This window comes from Rutilus rutilus, assembly GCF_951802725.1.
Source record: "Rutilus rutilus genome assembly, chromosome: 10".
In the NCBI taxonomy this organism is placed as follows: Eukaryota; Metazoa; Chordata; class Actinopteri; order Cypriniformes; family Leuciscidae; genus Rutilus; species Rutilus rutilus.
In genome coordinates this window covers 41,211,796-41,231,542 of record NC_140215.1, presented here as the reverse complement: position 1 = coordinate 41,231,542, position 19,747 = coordinate 41,211,796, and the positions used below count along the sequence as shown (strand labels likewise).

At 39.2% G+C, this 19,747-nt stretch overlaps 1 protein-coding gene across 2 annotated transcripts; it reads left to right on the top strand.

Annotated features, from left to right (window-relative positions):
* The first annotated feature begins 4,161 nt into the window (after positions 1–4,161).
* LOC311298547 (uncharacterized protein) lies at positions 4,162–12,400 on the top strand. Of its 2 annotated transcripts, none has more exons than XM_084421567.1 (3): positions 4,162–4,240; positions 6,653–6,820; positions 11,435–12,400. In XM_084421567.1, the coding sequence occupies exons 2-3, from the start codon at positions 6,736–6,738 to the stop codon at positions 12,028–12,030; spliced, it is 681 nt and encodes a 226-aa protein (XP_084277693.1). In that variant the 5' UTR covers positions 4,162–4,240; positions 6,653–6,735; the 3' UTR covers positions 12,031–12,400. The 2 variants fall into 2 exon arrangements, with proteins under 2 accessions (XP_084277693.1, XP_084277694.1); XM_084421568.1 differs by having other exon boundaries at positions 4,174–4,240; positions 6,672–6,820.
* Positions 12,401–19,747: the final 7,347 nt, after the last annotated feature.

The following is a 19,747-nucleotide window of genomic DNA, read 5'->3' as shown; positions in this document are numbered from 1 at the left end:
TCAGAAACCGCACCATTGTATTAATAGGTATGAGTGTACTGGCGGGCTTGCCAAAATGCAACGGATTCAGAGTTACGGCCTTCTGGATGAAGAATATTTGTCTATTATTTTTGTCTGTTATTTTTTAGGAATTTGTAAATAATGTTTTAAATATAATAGTTAAACTTTCAATTAATTATTAGTTTGGCCCACACACTTTGAAAACCCCTGGTATAGAGGATGTACTGTAATTCTACAGGATTTTACGTTTTTGAATTGAAGGAAATGTCCGTAATCTGAACGAAAAACTTCCTGGTTATTTTCTGCCAGGACATTATCCATTGTTTTTATGGATTTTGTTTTGACTGATGGGAGTTTTCTAGAAGAGACTGGCCAAATAGGTCAGGACTTGAATAACTAGACTTGTCATTTATTCAATTTTTTTGGTGTGAAAAGTTACTGAAGTATTCCCAAAGCTTTTGTCAGGAACGGTGAACAGAGGACTCAAATGCAGAGGTAAAGTGAACAGTGTTTATTAAACTTTGGGTAACACAACCTCCAAAGTAAGAGACACACGTGAACAGAAATAACTAGAAGTGTGGGAGCTCCAGAGTTCAGTGGACACGGGCTTTGGAGGTCACCCACGATTACCCACACGGGACGGGAAGCGAGATGAGACCTAGAGAACAGCAAGGAAAGGGCCAGTGGGTCTGGGGACCGAATGATGGCTTGATCTTGGAGACCGGAAACCGAGACCGGAAACCGACACCGGACTGAGCACCTTAGTGATAGAAAACGGTCCAACAAATTTGTGTCCCAGTTTACCTGAGGGAAGTCTGAGAGGGATGTTTTAGGAAGAAAACAAGTCCTTTTGATCACACACACATGAAGTGGTACCATGACGGGCCGCCGACACCTTGTCCCTGTCGCCAGTCCGAGTGAGGGCTTCTCTGGCGATCCTCCTCGTACGGAGGCATCTCTGAATAAACGCATGCGTGGATGGAACAACGGCGTCCTTGCGAGGGGAGCTGGTAGCCTAAAGCGCACTGGAAGGGACGCAAACCCGTAGACGGGACCAGGAGGGAGTTATAAGTGCGTACTTGACCATGGATCTGGAACTCCAAGGCCACACAGTGCAAGACCCTCTCCAAACCCTGGTTAGCACGTTCGGCCTGACCGCTAGTGTGCGGGTGATACCCGGAGGATAGACTCGCAGTCGCCGCCAGCTGTCGACAGAACTCTGTCCAAAATCTAGACACAAGTTGGGGACCCCTGTCAGAAACAACATTTCTTGCATTGTTTTCCTGTTATCTCTGTAAAGCTGCTTTGAAACAATCTGTATTGTAAAAAGCACTATGCATGTGACTTGACTTAAGCCAATGCTCGGTTCTGTGCCTAAAGTGAACCCCACCCCCTTCAGAGCACAGGTCATAACCCTTTTCTCTTTCCCTAACTTGGCGGATGAGCAGTTCTTACACCTGTGGTGCTCCAGCCACTTCCGGCTATTGGTGCAGCTTCTCTTGTGCTTCGGAGGCCGTACTAAAGGGCTGCTGAACTCCCTGCCTGTCTTGTTACAACCACGGACGTCGTTCTAGAGCTCCCTGCCTGTCTCCTCTTGGCCAGAGAAGCCGTCCTTAGTTCCCTAATTTCAGCCATGAAGGCCGCGATTGAAGACTCTGCTTGTCTTGTCATTAGCCGCTTTCCGACCGGAGGAACCTTTTCACAGTTCCTAGAACTATTGGCTAAAGTACCCGGATGTCGGCGTGTTCGCACCGCAGGAACTAGGAACGATTTTAGTTCTAGGAACTCCATTTGTAGGAACTAATTTGGGTCCTACTTCAGAGTAGGGTCTAAACCAGCACTATAGGAACTACCCATGACGTTAGTGTACGCTGATTGACCGAACGCACGCGGAACACCAGCACCCGCCATTTTTAAAACAGCTAGAATGTAAACACACAGATTATAGCCTATATATTTACTCCATAAACTAACTATACAAACATGGAAAACAGTGATAGATGGGTCTCTAAACCTTTATGCTGAAGAGAAAATCCAACGCAACTTTGAGGGGACCAAGCCAAACATGATTATGTTTATCTGCCCAGCTAGCAACACTGGACATCAACCACACGGCATAGGCTAATAACCTTTTTTCATATACTGTCTACTTTCTATAACAGTTCTATCTAATAAGATATTAAACTGTACTGTTAGACAGATCGCTAACTAATAAACACAGAGAATGCGAGCATTGTTTGCTCTGGCGTTCTCAGCGCCGCCAAAATAAAGGTCCGTCGCGCCGTCAAAATAAAAGTCACCGTGCTTGCGTCACTCCCTTACCCCTCCTACCAGTTCCTATGGCCACTTGGCCAGTGCGAACGCAAACAGCAAAACCGAGTTTGGGGGAGAGTAGTTCTTAGAACTGTTTAGAAGTGGACAGTTCCTAGAACTACTTGGTCGGAAAGCGGCTATAGACATCACTCCTGAATGTCCTGCCCTGTTATGGCCACAGAGGCCATTAACTCTCTGCCTGTTTTAACACCGACCCAGAACCCTGTGCTCTTAGTGACAGTTTGACCTGATCAGTCTTGGTGGTCTTGTGCTTCAGTGGTGGAACCCAGTTCCCCCTGATTTGCGTTGGTTGTTCAGCTCTGCCTGCTCCACCATGGAGATCTTCAGTCCCGTCTGCTCTGCTGAAGTGGTCATCTCCATTCTCATCAGCTCCACTAAAGTGGCCATCAGTCCCGTCAGCCCCGGTGTGAGGATCTTCATTCCCGTCTGCTTATTCTTAATGAAAAACACAAAAACAAAACAGTACAATGTCAAACTCACGTAAATAGGTGCTTTTAAATTTCGCTTTGAAACCAAATCTTTGATTATAGTCTTGTCAGTCAAGAGTGAGGCAAAGTGAGGTGAAATTGCTATTTATAATAATAATATTTATTATTATAATTACTGCTGACAGATCAGATCTGTGTAGCGACTCTAGTTCGGCTCATGCTGAATTGAGCAGATGCATTCAGTCTTTAAGTGTAGTGTCTGTTCACTAACTGAACCACGGGTGCCCCGGTGGGCAAGTGGTGTAACCGGTGTTGCGGTTGAACAACAGTAACCAACAGTCACAGCAAGCCTAATATATAGTTTAGCAATACCACACGAGAAGATTCCTGTTTCTCAGAATATTGGCATGATTGCAACTGTGATACTGATCTTGTACAAAAGTCCAATAAACAAGTTGATATTAGGTGACAACAGTTTAGCCACAATATCTGTTTTTGCTCTAATCTGTGAAAAGTGTTTCAAACAAAGCCACACCAGAACGATTGCGCATCTCCAAGCAACGGTGATTCTTGAATGAACCTGCGTTTTGAACGATTGAAAAAATGACACACATTAAGACTTGCCGCCACCTACTGGCGGTTTTATTTTTCTATTTTCATTTCTTTTCATATTTACACTTTACATAGACTGTTTGTATTTAAAATACCAAACTTTTAGTTTTTACATATTTCTAAATTAAAAAAATATATATTTAAAAGATTCATACATTATTTACCCATGAGCTGCAAACAGTCAATGTAAATATGTCTAAATACCACTTCAGATGGAGCTTCTGTGTCCTTATGACGAGAAAACGTTTATATTTTCCCGATTGTTACCTGTTTATTCCCCTTTTTTATATATTGTTCCCTTATTCCTACACATACGTTTTTTATAGTACATTCTAATTACTGAAAGGTAAACTGTAAATTTGTTTTACTTCTGGAGTACTTTGCGGGCTGTAATCTAAAGCATTACCATTTTGTTAAATAAATGCTTAAAGTTATTTACCCCAGCTTCAAATAAATCATTTTCAACTATTTAACATCTCCCTATTAAACAAGTTATTTTAAAAACTGAGGTTGATTTTCTAAATGTTATGATGCTCAAAAGGATACCAGGAATGACCTGTATCACAGCTTGGAAAACACTGCTCTACATCAGTTAGTGCGGACTGATTTGACCTTACCAAATCAAATAATAAACTTACATTAAACAATCAGTAATCAGTCTGTCTTTGTTTTATATTGTTAACATCAATGGACAGTATGTATTTAAACATGTATTTCACGTCTTTACTTCTTGTGTTTTTAGCCTAAATTTCCATGCACTTTAGTGATTTTAGCCTGTGACCAGGACTTTTATTTTGGTGTGGTGCTGTGACGTCATAAGGCTGCGCCGCGCTATTCTGCGTCTGTTGAGAATCTGCTGAAGAAAGGTTTGTGTTTTTAAGACATTTAATGTTTTCATTAAACATTAGTCCCTTCAGACCATTTTGCTGGTTTAACAAGCACTGCGAATTTTTTATTTAATGTGATATAATGCTTTATATGAAACTTTCATGAGCGTTATTTCTGTGAGTAAACACACATGAGTAACAGAAAAGGTGTGTCTGATATCGCCCTCTTTATCGTGAATCAGTTCAAACACGAAATAAATAAATAAACATCACATAAACATAAAGTTGCAGAAACATTAAATTGATTCTTTATCGTGAATCAATTTAAACACGAATTCAGTCTCTGGTAAAAGTTGTCATGGAGAAACTGAGTCAATTGAACCAAATGCACATCAGAATGATTCACTGAGTGTTTCGCAGCTCTTGAAAAGAGTTCATGATCCTGCAATACCAGAGCCTGCAGTTTCAGGACCGCATTTCTAAAACACTAGTTGAGTTTGTACTAGCAGTTTTATAGCACTTACTGTTCAATTCTGTGTTTGTGTTCATAAATGTAAGCAATTGAAACAGTAAATCGTAACTGAAAATGAATATTAACCCTAAACATAACCGTTGGTAACCCTCTTGGTATATTTAACCTAATTTGTTTCAATGAGTCCATTATATTCTGTTTTTAAAGTGCAGTGTAATAGAGCTGTTTGTGAAAGTGGCCTAAACGTTCTGCAATAAAGTAAAAAGTGCACGATAAATAAAGTTATTTTCTCCCTCAAAAAAAGAATTGTTTTAATGAATCGTTTGTGTATCGAATCCTTCTGCTTTACGGTTCTACCTCACTAGAAAATACATTTGCATATAATGCCCACCTATGGCCCTGTCCCAAATGGCACACTTTCAGTCTTGTGGACTTACAATGGCGGCCGCGTGCCCGTTAAGTCCGTGAGACCGTAGGGTGTCCCATTCGTCAATTTAGGCCTCAGAAGGGTGCTTCATTAGCCGCTTCTCATCTTGTGTGCGACCGACTTAAATAGCAGTAAAAGGTCAAAATTATGCTAATAATTTAAATAATATGAAAACACCAGTTTACAACATTAAAAGCAAAGCAATGTTCAGAGGAAGGAAGGAATAAGACAGGCGGGAACTTGCGAACGTTCAAATAAATACAAATAAATAAACGCAAAGCGAAAGTAAAGACGGCAGCCCCTCACGGACGACTGCCGCACACACATAATAAAACATAAACAAAACACAACATAAAGCCCAGGCCTGGCCCTCTCTTGTCCTTCACTGTCGTCGCTCCTCCGTTCATGTAAGATACGAGGCCGGTGGGACGCTCATCAGTAATCGCTGAACGCAGTTGGCTAACGTATGCACTAGGGTATTTCACCCTCAACTTTTATTTATTTATATAGCACATTTAATAGCAACGTTGTTGCCCAAAGTGCTTCACGGTTATAATTAAAACATACATAAAAAACATTTACCAAGCCTAGCAAATTAAGGCATGACTACACACTCTTAGACATGCACCCTCACACAACTGTATAGTGAGATCAGTATAGAAGAGAGAGAGAGAGAAAAAAAGTAAATAAAAGTAAGTTATTACTTCAAAAAACAGAATACCCTAAACCTTAAAAAGATTTGTTTTCAACTGAGACTTAAACATCTCTGTTGTTGGAGCTTGTCGGATATGAAGGGGAAAGACTGTCCCACAACTTGGGAGCCACAACTGAAAAAGTTCGGTCACCCTTTGACTGCTTCTTACAATAAGGGACAGCCAGCAAAAATTGGTTCATTGATCTTAATGTCCTACCTGATATGCAAGACCCTAAAAGGTCAGCAATGTAATTTGGGGACATGTTATTCAGTGCTTTAAAAATCATTAATAAAATCTTATAATCGATCCTGTACTGAACCAGCAGCCAATGAAGAGGATAATACTGGAGTAAAAATCCCTTTTTTAGTGCCAGTCAGAAGACTTGAATTCTGCACCAGCTGCAGGAGGGGTTATTGACGTTGACCGATCCCTGCATAGAGAGAGTAGCAGTGGTCCAGTCTTGACGTAATAAAAGCATGAACGACGACCTCCAGATCTTTAATACTAAGAAAGGGGTTTAGCTTAGAAATCAATCTAAGCTGATAACAGCTATTCCTAACAGAATGTACCTGTTTATCAAAGCTTAGGGATGAGTCAATTGTTTGCACAGGCTATTTGATTGGTTGATGCCTGCGTTGGCGCTTGAAAAGTTGTAGTTTAAACTTGTGCCGTGAGCAACGCCGGTGACGAGACGGAACACACTTGTACAAACCAACTGCAATATTTTCATGAAAGTTTTATCCATTTAATTTAGTCTATAAATTATAAGAAGTGTAAGAATAATTTTATTCTTTTATAAAGTTGTAGTTCTCAATGTTTTTAGTCTAATCAGTTTATTTAAGTCCATTAACTCTCAGTCTGTCTACTGAACTACAGCTGATTGAGACGCACTCAGAGAAGAAAACTCCTGGAGAAGCATCTGAGATCCACGATCATAAAGATGGCGTTGATTAAACAGGAAAGTGAAGACCTGAAGATCGAAGAAGTGTTCAGCGTGAAACATGAAGATACCGAGCAACAAACAGGTTAGTTTCATTCGGCCCTTATTCAGACAATGCTACATGTGGACAGACATGTTTGTTGAGGTCACATGATCAGACTAATACTAATGCTGCTTCAGGAGCCTCTGAGAAACTCCTACTTCCGTGTTGGGCATTCATTACTATGATATGTAGCACATTAAATTAGTAAAGTAATATGCAAGTAGCCTAAACAAAACTATTATTCTGTGTAACATTAAACCCCATATAGTATCTAACAATAATATGTATTTGTATAAATAAAGCCATGAAGGGTAATTTATATTATATTTGTAAGAATACATTTTTTCTTACCCTAAAAATCGTTCTTATCTTTAATCGCGTTCTTCTTATTCTGAGGTAAACCCAAGTGTGGCGAGCAGGACGAGGTCGAGGGAGGCCGATGCCGTGATTACTGATGAGCGACACATGCGCGACGCGCCGTCCACCCTCGACCTCGTCCTGCTCGCCACACCAAGGTAAACTTGCAGCGTGTCTTCCAGACTCTATGAAAGCAGAGGAATGATGAAGTCTGATGCTTTATTTAGAGGTTATGAGGGCGTTTACAGGTCTGCGTTCCTTCACATGGACGATTAGCATGTGAATTGCTCGTGCGCGCGTAGGAGTGGTCACATTAGAGATCCGTATACATAGGGCTGGACGATTTTGGCTAAAATCATAATCGCAATTAATCAAACAAGTTATCTCGATTACGATTATTGAACGATTATTTATAAAAAAAAATTCCTATGTCACTGGCAAGGCTTATACTGTAAATACGTTCGTATTTTTTCTAATGAAAGATTTAGGGATGTCCCGATACCACTTTTTCACCGATACCGCAGCTTTGGCTATTTGCCGATACCGATATCAATCCGATATCTTTATTTTATTCTTGAACTTATACTACTAATAATAAAATATATGGAAGCACTTTGCTCAATTAGCCACATAAAAACATCTCACTCAAATGGAGAACAAATACTTCTCCAGTATATAGTCCACAACAACAGCTGATAATGAAAGACTGCCACCCTTTATTCAAAAGGCCTTAAGATATGTTTGGTAACCTGAATGAATTTAAAATTAATTAGCTATATTTCAGATCAATATATTTGTTTCCTTAAAATTTTAATTAACTTTAATAACTTCTCATCTGAATTATAAATCATTAATTTCTGTATAAAATAATAGTACCATTAAAAATACATTTGATTTTATTTTTTAATCAATGTAGAATGTGTAGGCCTAACTTAAAAATAAAAAGATGTTGTTTTATGGCAAGAAATGAAAACCAATGCAATATGATGAATGTACAAAAGATGAGATCATTTTTGCTTTTTGATAATTTTATTAAAAAAATTTACAGTGTGTGTGTGATTTTGGTTGGGTGACAGTTGTAGGTTACAGTTTGACAAGAGTTTAGTTTGACAAAAGCACAATGTTTTACACAAATAAAAGTAGGCTAAACACTTTGCAGTTTTAATGATGTCCTGTATGTACAAATTGACGTTGATGTTATAATGACGAATGATGTTTTTATGTTTCCACTGTTAGATCGCGCCCATGCCTCTCTCTCTCTCTCTGACACACACACACATTCCAGCATTGCAATCTTGACATCGCAGCCTGTTCATTATGCTGCGTTCACACCAAACGCGAATAGAGCGTCAAATTCGCGTCTATCGCATCTAGTTCTACGCTTATATTTATTAAACATTTTGAATCCATTCGCGCGCGTAAGCGAGTTTGAAGCGAAATAGACGCGCGTTCACGGGCGGAGTCACGTGACTACACACGCGGTAATATGTTTTAAGGGGAAAGTACATTAGCACACAGAGGGAAATAACCGAAATAACCGTCTTGGTAAAATTACGTCGGTTATAGGCTCTGAATTTCGGTTTCGATTACTTTTCGATTAACCATCCAGCCCTACGTATACATACTGGGAACTATATTCTCAGAAGGCGAAGCACTGCTACTTCTGCGGAGTGATTCCCTATACAAATCACAACTTGTAAATAGGAAAATGTTGGCGTTATTTTGTCACTTATTGGGAGCAGTATGCTAGCTGGAGCCATTTACCTCCAGTCTTTGTGCTAAGCTAGGCTAGCGGTGGGTGCGTCAGACAGAGTTACGGCACGCACGGAGATGAGAAGGGTATGTATGGACTTTTCTAACTCTGGGGGATACGGTGAATAAGCTAAAGTCCCTAAAAGTCGGCGTGATCCTTTAACTCGGCTTGTCTCCCGAATTATGCCCGGTTATACATAAGGGGCTTTAGGACAAAACGAGCTCTATCTCGTTTGACTGAATGTGTGTAATTTGATGGCCTATCTAAACATAGTTGTAAATTAAGGTAGTAGGTAAGGTTGAAAGGTTAGTAAAGAAAGAAATGTTATCATTAAACACTTTCAGAAAATGTATCAAAGTTTGCAATTAGAGGGATTCCTCATTGAAACGCATAAGGTGGGCTTAAATTGTTCCACAGTGAGTAATGGTGAAAAAAGACAATGTTTTCCTTTAAAAATGTAAGATATGTTTACAAATACATGCATGGAGCTTAAATATATTGTGGACTAAGTATCATAGTAATCTTCATTGTGCCCACATTGAGAAATATTACGTTTTTTTCATTCAAGGTTAGCTTGTGTTGGCTCTAGTTTGCATGCGTTTTGTGGCACTGTACCATTTAAGCCCATCTTTAAAAAAAAAAAAAGTTCATTTATGAAAATAAGCTTCTCTACAAAACAATTTATGATGTATTTATTTGTAAATTAATGTAAAATGAATCACAAAACATTTATTGTTTGTAGGGGTGTGACGGTTAGTATATAACCGTGAGACCGACGGTTATAGTTGAACACCATCATTAGAACTCTATAACCGCCAAAACCGTGTTTTGTACAAACATTTTTTATCATAGAGAATGTTTAAATACTAATTAAAAACAATTGTTAACAGTCTGTGTTATTAATGGTCTACGTCGTTTCCAACTGTATTTGATTCTTTGCCAAGTGCCCCCTGAACGACCGGCGACCGCCAATCATTTGAGATAGAAATAAAAGCTATGACTATGATATAGTGATGTGCCATCATTATGAGATTTATTAAACAAATGAAAAACATTTGCAATAATAAACATTAGCAATAAACATTTGCAATAATAAACAACGTATCATTACCGATAACTCGTGCAGTTTAATTACCCCTTGACTGGCCCCAAACATGTTTGATAAAAGAAACATATACAGTGTGTATATATGATGTGTATTACATTTTAGCTCAAAAACAATTGTAATAAAAGAAAGGATCATAAGATGCGCAATATATCGTGAGACATGGTTTTTACCGCTTCATTAAGTTTTGCTTTGTAGAAAGCATTTCTTTAAAGCGAATTTCGTTTTGTACAAATTGTATCTTCATTTTAATAAATGTTTCATCAACCAATTGCATGTATTTAATAAATAAAAAGTATAGCAGACAATATAATAACCGTGACATGGAGGCGCCGGCGCGCCACGTTCACTTTGCATTGCATTGTGAACTAGAGCGCATCTCATCGTAAATGAATGAAACTCAGCGTAGGCCTCATACATTAGCATTAAATATCTTTGCTGCATCCTTTCTAGAACAGACAAGGGCTTTCTTGCGGCTCGCATCAGCAGAGCATTGCATCGTCCATAGACCGCAAAACAATCAGCGGATGGCGGGGGTGCAGCTTTGAAATTTGGTTAAAAAAAAACGTTGGTGCGGATGATGAGTTTTGTGATGCGGTTGCGGATGAGATAATAAAATAATAAATACTGTAATAGGTAAGATTTCACCATGTGGTGGGTTTTCCCAGATCGCCTCACATATTGTTCCAAAATTGGCCTACTATTCGATTCCTATAATTCTTTTTCAAGAATATTTTTTTTATTAAATTCATTCATTTCACAATTTCACCTTTCTACATCAAACCCGTTTACCTTTGCAAGCACCGTCCTCCCTTGGGGAAACCAACCAAACTAAACGGGAATGAGAGAGGAATAAGACTTGCATTTGATGCTTTCGTTTTGCTATCAGTATAATCAGTAGCCGATATCCCCGCTTGGCATTTAAGAGGAAGGAACCCGACGCTGTGATTGGTCCAACTCTTCTTCTTTAGTTTGATTTTCCAGCATGCTTGTGGCTGCTCCGCTGTTTTAGCCTACTACCATCAATGTTAGCCTGAGACGGCTACTGCACGTCAACGAGTGAACTCAAAGCAGTCACCTGCTTTTCGCGTAGTTTAAAGAGACAAATCGTATTTCACCGTATTTTGATGTCAAAATGCGAATCTACAACGCAAAATGCGTACAGGTTGGCAGGTCTGCATCATATTCTGTTAATATCATATTCTCATCAATATTTCTATTTAAATTCATATGATGTTGTAACTTCTGGATAATGATTTCAGGAAATTTCAGCGTTTAACTCCATTGGTGAGAGTGGCATATTTAATCTAAATGTGTATATTAAATGTTTATCACTTCTTAATACCTGGTGTAAACCTTTGGCCTTTGTTGGGTTTGATGTTTTGCTGCTATGTCCCTTTAAACTAGGGTTAACTTTGTATTTGTTTTTGTTTTGCTTTAGACCCAATGCAGCTGAAAGACGAGAGTCAAGAACTGGAGGAATTTGAAGTTAAAAATCAGTATGAGAAAGATCATGATTTCGAAACTGGAGAAAAATCTTTTAGTTGCTCAATGACAAAAAAGGTTTCCTCACGAAAAAGAGCTGTGAAGACAAAACCTAGAAGTGATCTCACCTGCCAACAGTGTGGAAAAAGTTTCGCTCGAAAATCAAACCTTGAAGTCCACATGAGAATTCACACTGGAGAGAAGCCGTTCACCTGCCAACAGTGTGGGAACAGTTTCATTCGTAAATCAAGCCTTGACGTCCACATGAGAGATCACACTGGGGAAACCCCATTCACCTGCCAACAGTGTGGAAAGAGTTTTAATCAAAAATCAAACCTTAATATTCACATGAAACTTCACACTGGAGAAAACTCGTTCACCTGCAATCTGTGTGGGAAGAGCTTCTCACGAAAAGAAAATCTACAGATTCACATGAGAATTCACACCGGAGAGAAGCTGTCCACGTGTGAGAAGTGTGGAAAGAGTTTTTCACTTAAAGGACTCTTTAAGGACCACATGAGAATTCATTCATGTGCCTTTATTGTGGAGTGACTCAACATAAGCAACCCTTGAGATTCACATGAAAATGAACACTGGAGAGGAGCCTTTCAGAGTGTGTGACGCCTATCAGAGAGACTTGAAACGTCCTTTGCAAACCTTTTCTCTTAAGAAACTTTAATATTCTAAGTCTGCCAAGAGATTTAAAATCACCTGTACATTTACTCTGAGGGAAAGTGAAATCTTGTTCTTGTTCAGCCATCATACTTGCAGATACCCTTGTCTTGGCACTTTTTTATGCCACCAACAAATGTTTGTGAAATTAAATTTATTCAGTTGTTCAATACATCAGATAATCTTCTGTCTTGCTGTGAAATGCTACAATGTAAATGGAGAAATAACAAATAAAAGAACGTGCACTGAATTATTTGATGTCCTCTTCAGTGAGAGAATGCACAGGTGAACATTGTTTCAGTCGTGACTTGAATATGCCTACGGTTAGAGTGGGTGACGACATCAGGTATTTACGTCACATCATGCATGTTTCAGTACGCCTGCTCTGGTGAAGTGAAACGCATGTGCCGTACTTGCTTAAAGGAAGTTTTAATTGGTTTAAATGTGATGTAAATGTCTAAGCACTCTTGTGTTTGTCTGATGAGGCGCTTCCTTCAATGTCGTCTTTTGCTTTCTCGATCCGGTATCGCTGATCAAGTCTGGCTGATTGTACTTGGGCAATTATCCGATTCGTGATCAGCAGAATTCAAGTCACTATAAAGAGTGAAGTGTGAATTATGACAGTGCAGAGCATCGTCTGGCTTGTAGTGTCTTAGTCCTGTATCAAATGTTTTTAGTTTTTATCACATTTAGTCAACCTTGTCCTGTTTTTGTTTAATCAAGTTTTTGTCAAATAAATATCTGGTCATTTTAGTCTAGTTTTGTTGCTGTGAGATTTTCGTTTTTCCTATCAGTATGATCATATGCTCATAATTCAGAAGCTGGCTTGATTGAAATCTGTGTAAAATATATCGTATCCTTATAAGAAATCATGACTAAACTTTTTTTTTTTTATATGAGCAGGCAAACGAGTTCAGATCAAGATCAGAAGAACATGTTAAACAATTTCTTTCAAGCCATCCATCTGCTCTCGTCTCACTTTTCTTTACTTAGTTTCTTTTCTTTTCTTTTCTGTTGAGAGTCTCGGTTCTAAGTTAGGTTTTGCTGCCAAGTTTCAGTCAACGATTCGACAGCAACGTCAAAGACTTTCCATCCATCCGCCAACACACCACGTGATTGGCCGCCCAAGACATCTATCCAGACATGAAGAGACCGCCAACCAACCAATGAACCCGGGAAACCCCCTTTTCTAATGGCCAACAAAAGGAAATCCCCAAAGCAAAGACAAATGCAAGAAGCCTCCAGACTCTTAGCTGAACTGGTGCTGATATAAAATGTAATAACCCGCCTAAGAAACGATAGAAGGGTTAAATTAATGATTGATGGTTAGTTTCGGTCATGTCTTATAAGTGCATATTATTGTGAGAAACTTGGGATTTCACCATCTCCCTCTTAAAACTCATTCTTTCCTCGCTTTCTTTCTTTCTGCAACTCGTATGAAAGTGTGTGTGTGTGTTTGTGTAAGGTATTAGTTCTATGTGTCAGTATAATTAATAAAGTCTTTGTATTTTAAAGAGAAGGGTTCTTGTGTTATGTGCTTATGAATTTAATGTCTTAAACTGCTGATCTATGTTACCTTGCTAATAAATAGTATTTTCACTATAGTTTGGATATTGTTCAGGTGAACGCTGGAAGAGTCATTTGCTCAGCCGTAAAGTAAGTGACTCTTTCAAAATTATCTATAAATTAATGAATAGTTCCCTTTGAGCTAAATTGTCCGGTTTACCTTACAGCCCAATGGTCAGTCTCCAAATCAAACTCTCGGCCAAGACGTAATATCGGACGGCTTCCACGGACCACTTGATTGCCAGAGATTCTGTTTCAATGGCTGGTTTCTGTGGGTAATAGCTTCTTACTGAGGTAGGTTACTGGTTTATCTTCTCCTTCAGGCCAGTGCCATCCCTGTTACTTTATTTGTGGCATTGACTTGCACCAGTAATCGTTTGGAAAAGTCTGGACTCTGAAGGACTGGACTGGAGCACATCTCTTCTTTTAGCAAGGTAAATGCCTTCTCACAGTCTTTGGTCCACATAACTGGATCCTTTTCTGTCTTGGCCAACAAACTGGTTGTTGATGTAGCTTTGGTGGTGAAGTTTGGGATAAATCGTCGCTACCGGGCCTGCAAGACCACCCGATTCGAACGTTATCACTCGATTGAATGGGCGTTATCAGTGGTTATCAGCTTATAGATATGGGCCAGAAGGGGGCCTCCAGAAGGCTGTTATCATCCATCCACATGGTTAACCGACAAATACAGAAGACTCCAGATCCAGTCCCACAGGAATCCAGCTCGACGGTTATCTGGAAATCTACTGGATGACGCGGGCGGCAAAGTTGCGATATTTCTAGCTTGATATTTTCAGGTAAGACCATTAAAATGATAAAACTGAGCATTTAAACTGCAATTAATTAGCCAATAAGGGAAAACAATACATAAAACAGAGCTGCCAACTCTCACGCATTCACTGTGAGACACACGCAAGTGACACTTTTCACACGCTACACATCCATTTTCACAGAAAAATCGCGAAGCAAAGAGGACACGGAGACTGACAGACTAGACAGAGCAGGTACTTATGATATAGAAAAAATCTCAGCTCTCAGATTCTGTCAATTTTATTACGAAATTCAAACAATAAATACCGTTTTGGCGCTTGTAAATGTGACGCCACAGATCGGCACGTGAACCGATCATCTCTAGCTAATAGTAAATAAACACGAATGAACACTGTTGAAAGATACAGTAACAGTTACAACTTACCGAAATGTATATTCCTCATACATAATATCGACCAATCAATCAAACAAAGGGGTCAATAAAACAGCTGGAGAACAATTATGTCACATAACATTTACCTCAGGAAAGCCAGCACGTTAGTTGGCTAGAAAAAGAGAGCTATAGAGAGTATTTTGCTAAATATGTGTGTACTATATTACAGGTTAATTACTGCACACTACCCATATTTATTATATTTTTACTTATATCATTAAATAAAGTTGTTGTTATAATAAAAAACACATTATATTTAATTTGATTTATTTTTAACCTTAAATAATACTGCCAGCTAATAGGGCTCTCTGTATGTTTACAGCATTAGGTGAGTTGTTTTTTTCTTGAGAAAAATGAATGCCTATCTTGTGTAGCCTACCTAATATCTACCTAATAAAATTCAGTTTAGTTACTAAAATGGTTTGACAATCACAATACACTTATTGTGATGCAATACTTTTTTTTTTTATAAAATATCCCTCATCTGACTGCATCCCATGTTCACTGATGTGTTTCTGTCTTTTAGGCTGTGATAAGAAGTACGGGTTGCACTTTGCTTTATGTAATAATCGCCAAATATTTTGATTTCAGATATGGGAAAAGCACTTAAGAAGACCACACGTTTCAGGAGCGTTAAGATTAAGGTGGTGAGGAGGACTATCGCTGGTCCTGCAAAGGTTTCTTACCTTAGTCAAGGTCTTCCCCTGCCCAACTCCAAACACACACACCCTTCCGACCCTTCTATTACATCTCAACAGGCTGAACCTGATGATGCGACACCAAGCTGTTCTGAGAGTGCATACAGTAAGGCAAAGAAGAGAGAGCTTCATGCCTGGGATGCAGTCAAGGATGACATGCTTAAGGTGTCATTTGAATGTTCAGCACCAATCACTACCCAGTGTGTTGTCTGCCGAGAACATGCTGATTATAGGTGCATTGAGTGCAGCGCCACTGCAGTGTTTTGTGAGGTTTGCCTGAAGAGGACTCGCAGAAATTCACTACATCTTCCTGAAAAGTGGAATGTAAGAACAATAGCATGCAGTCTTACATTGCTATTGCTATACTTGCATACAGACAGCAAACTCACTGATTCATTAGATACTTCAAATTGTTTTAGCACTATGCATGCAGTATCAACTGTTAGTGTCACGAGTTTGTTGTTTTAAAAACATTAGAGCTATCAATTTTTCTTCCAGAATGTCTACTATGAGCCGTCCTCCCTGGGGTTATTCCTATATTTACCTGAAGGCCATGGCACCCATGCTGTGTACACAAGGGGCATGAAGGTCATTGTCAGCACAGGTTTGTCATTTTACCTGATACAAAATCTTAATGTATTTAATTTTCTTGACAGGTTAAGGAATTCAATCCTATTACATGTGGATTAATGATTTCCTATAAGGAATTAATCAAATTTGTGATACAATTTTGAAAAAAAATTGTTTGCTGATTCCAATAATTACAAACATTAAGTTATAGGTGACAGACACACTCAAGTGATTTAGTCTATACTGATATGGTAGTACAGTAGTACTAGGTTATGTTTTTATGTTATTTCTCTCTTTATATTTGGCAGGACGGCTCTGCACCGCCACAGTCAATATGTGTGTGTGTGAACCAGAAACCTGCACTCTGCTAAGGTATGAGCTCTGGCCAGCAACAGTCGACAAGCCCCAGACAGCTTCTCCATCCTCTGCTAGAGCTTCTGTGTGTCTGTCACTGGAGTGTCAGGTTTCTGTGGAGGGCTTTTGCAACACCCTGTGCTGGAAAATAGTTTGAAGTCTTGTCTGTCAAGTGAAAATTTCAGTTACTGTCATGGAAGACTGATGAGTCCATATTGACGTGAAAATTACACCTTCTTCTGATAAATTACACCTTCTTCCTTGATTGTACTACATCATTATCACAACTAAAAGGAAACATTTATGGAACCATCTAGGATTGTACATGCAAAAGTATTCTTTCATATTTTCCTATAAAATAACAACTTCTGAGTAAACCACCATCACCAGATGTAAGTATACGAAACAGTCATGTTTCCCCTGACTGCTGCTTATACCCGAGGTTAACACACTCTACAGAGCCCTGGTGGGAGAATCCATATCCCATTTTAGGCATCACCACTTCCGACAAAGAAGTTTGGTCGATATTTGCCCACAATTAGATGATGGAACCATATGCCCAGCGTGTCCAAAGGTTTGTTCTAGTTCCACCGGGGTTCTTGTTTGATTAACCTAATGGCATAGAATTAATATCTGCAAACTTAGTTAATTTTTGTATATAGTATTATAATAAGATAGTAATAGTATAAATGTATAAACCTGGTGCAGATACAAAACCAGTATTACTGTAAGTGTTTGTTTTCCAGGTGGATGGAGATATGATTGTCACATTGGATGCCAGCTTTGGCCTTGTGAGGAAGCAAAGCTCCGGTACAAGTGTGGTTGAGCCATTACATGAACCCGCATGTTTGTTGATGAAGAGGATGTAGAGGAATTCCTGCTATCACATCTTGACAGCTCAAAGCCTCACGAGGTTAGTCATAGTTGCAGAATTTCATGGACTGAGTCCATGAAATATTAATTAAACTTGTGAAAAAAGATCATTATTCCTCCCATAAATCTGTTTTCCTTAAATCTTTAGGACTGCAGTAACTTCAAGGCTGGCAACGTGCTGAGGTCACAAAAACAAGCAAAGAAACTTGACGTTACAGGAGTGTTTGGAGCCTCTTGTCGTCATGAAATGCCCCTAATGTTTGTCAACATGAGCCAAGGAGAACGGCAAGTCTATGCCACAGTAGTGACTGACATCTCTGACTATTGACCCAGTGTTCCAGAATGATAATTACCCTGTTTGATTCTACCTATTCATAAAATGCTTAGAATAGCATAACCCTAACATAAGCCAAATTATTATTTCTTTTTTTCAGTCACCAAATATGAACCTCATGGAATGTATATGGGAGATTCCAAAACATTACAAAATTTGAACTTTACCACCCTTCCATAATCTTCACTATTATAAGAAAAATTGAAAACATTTTGGATCATTTTGAGTGCCCTTATTGATTATTTAGGTATTGAATTTGATGCTGGAGATTGTTTGTATAATTATTTTTTACTGTTCCTCAGCAAAAAGTGTCATCATTCACATTTGTGTTGAAATAGATTAGCCTATAGTATGTCATCGATGAGCTACTTCGAAGATGTGAGGACAGGAACATACACCTGCGAGTAGTCTATGACATTGCCTGTGTTGTTGTCTCACATTTGCATGTAAGTACTTTCTTTTTTCTGTGTAAAACTGAATTATTGTTTTGAGAAAAGACCTTGACACATTTACTCAAAATGATGCCATACTGTGTTCAATCAGAAATCAGGGAAGGGCACACCACACAACATCTCTTTGGCCGTACCAGCATTTCATGTTTATGGACACAAATTGCCCTGTCAGGTAATTCATTGACTTTATAGAGACATCAGGACCTGTGTCACACATCATTCGCTCCCTGTTTGGCCTCTATTTTCCTGTCTATCAGCTGCACATTTGAAATGAAGTAGATGTGCCTAAAAGTAATCTTTAATCTGGCATTTTTCCTACCTGGTGTTTGTCTAAACTTGTTTCAGAGATGCACTGTTTAGGACAGTACAGTGGAAACCGCTTATCTCACATCTGTCTGGGCCAAATCACTATAAGCGGATGATTGTTATAACCAAATGTGTTTTCTTTATGTTTTATGCAGATTACTATCTCTTACTAAAGTAATAGCATGTAATATAAAATAATATAAGCTACACCTACACCTCTCCTGCTGAATGGTCAAGGTTAAAGCATTACTCTGCACTCACGTAACAGAGTAGGCCTACCTGCTGCTGTGAGAGATCTGGGATGGCAGGAGGGCAAAATAACTCTGTAGACCACAGCAGTGCGAGTAGAGGAAAACATCACATGGCACGTAACTGCGCACAGCAAGTGCATGTACACACACACACCAAACACACACATTATGAACACGGTAAGCGGACTACTTGATTACTATAAACAAATTATTTACACATTTCTATAGGAATGATTCTGTCCCAAGCTTTGAAGTCACAAGTGACTTTTTTGTATAGACCCTATTACAGCTGTTATTTCTATATTTTTACCCATTTTTGGAAGTCGTGGAAACGCTATATCATCATGGATAAAAATAAATAAATAGCTAGTTATTATTGGAATACAAAAATTATATTAGCCGTCGTGCCCGTCGTCTCCCATTTGCGTGCCCAACTATGAACTCCCGCTTCTTTGCGCCCTTTTTGACTTAAAGGTAGGGTATGGGGTTTGCAAAACGGCCGGCAGATTTTGAAAATATACAACTCAAATGGTCCTACCTTCTTTCCTCCAACACTGGCCCTGACTCCACCCATTCGAAGAACATGGAAAACTCAGATGCGCGAGAGCGAGCCAGGCTAGCGTAGGTTGGAGTTTTTGCCTGACGTCACCATTTACCTGCTAACACCGTGAGTATGCGCACGAAGGGGTCACGCACGCGAGGGGGATGGGGGAGGGGGGGATGGTACGACCGTTTGATTGACGAACTTACTGTCCAATGATTCTAGGTGGTCTTGGAAATGATTGGCTGGAGTTTTTCGAGTCCTGCCCGTTCCACAGATGATTAAATTGCTTAATTTTCATTTCAGTGCTTCTAAGTGGCTGTAAGTGGGTTAGGAATAGGATTTCAAGTGATTTTGAAAAAATGGACAAAAAAGAGAATCACATACCCCCTACCTTTAAGGGTTATTTCCCCCTAGAATGAAAATGAACAATTTACCCACTGTTGGT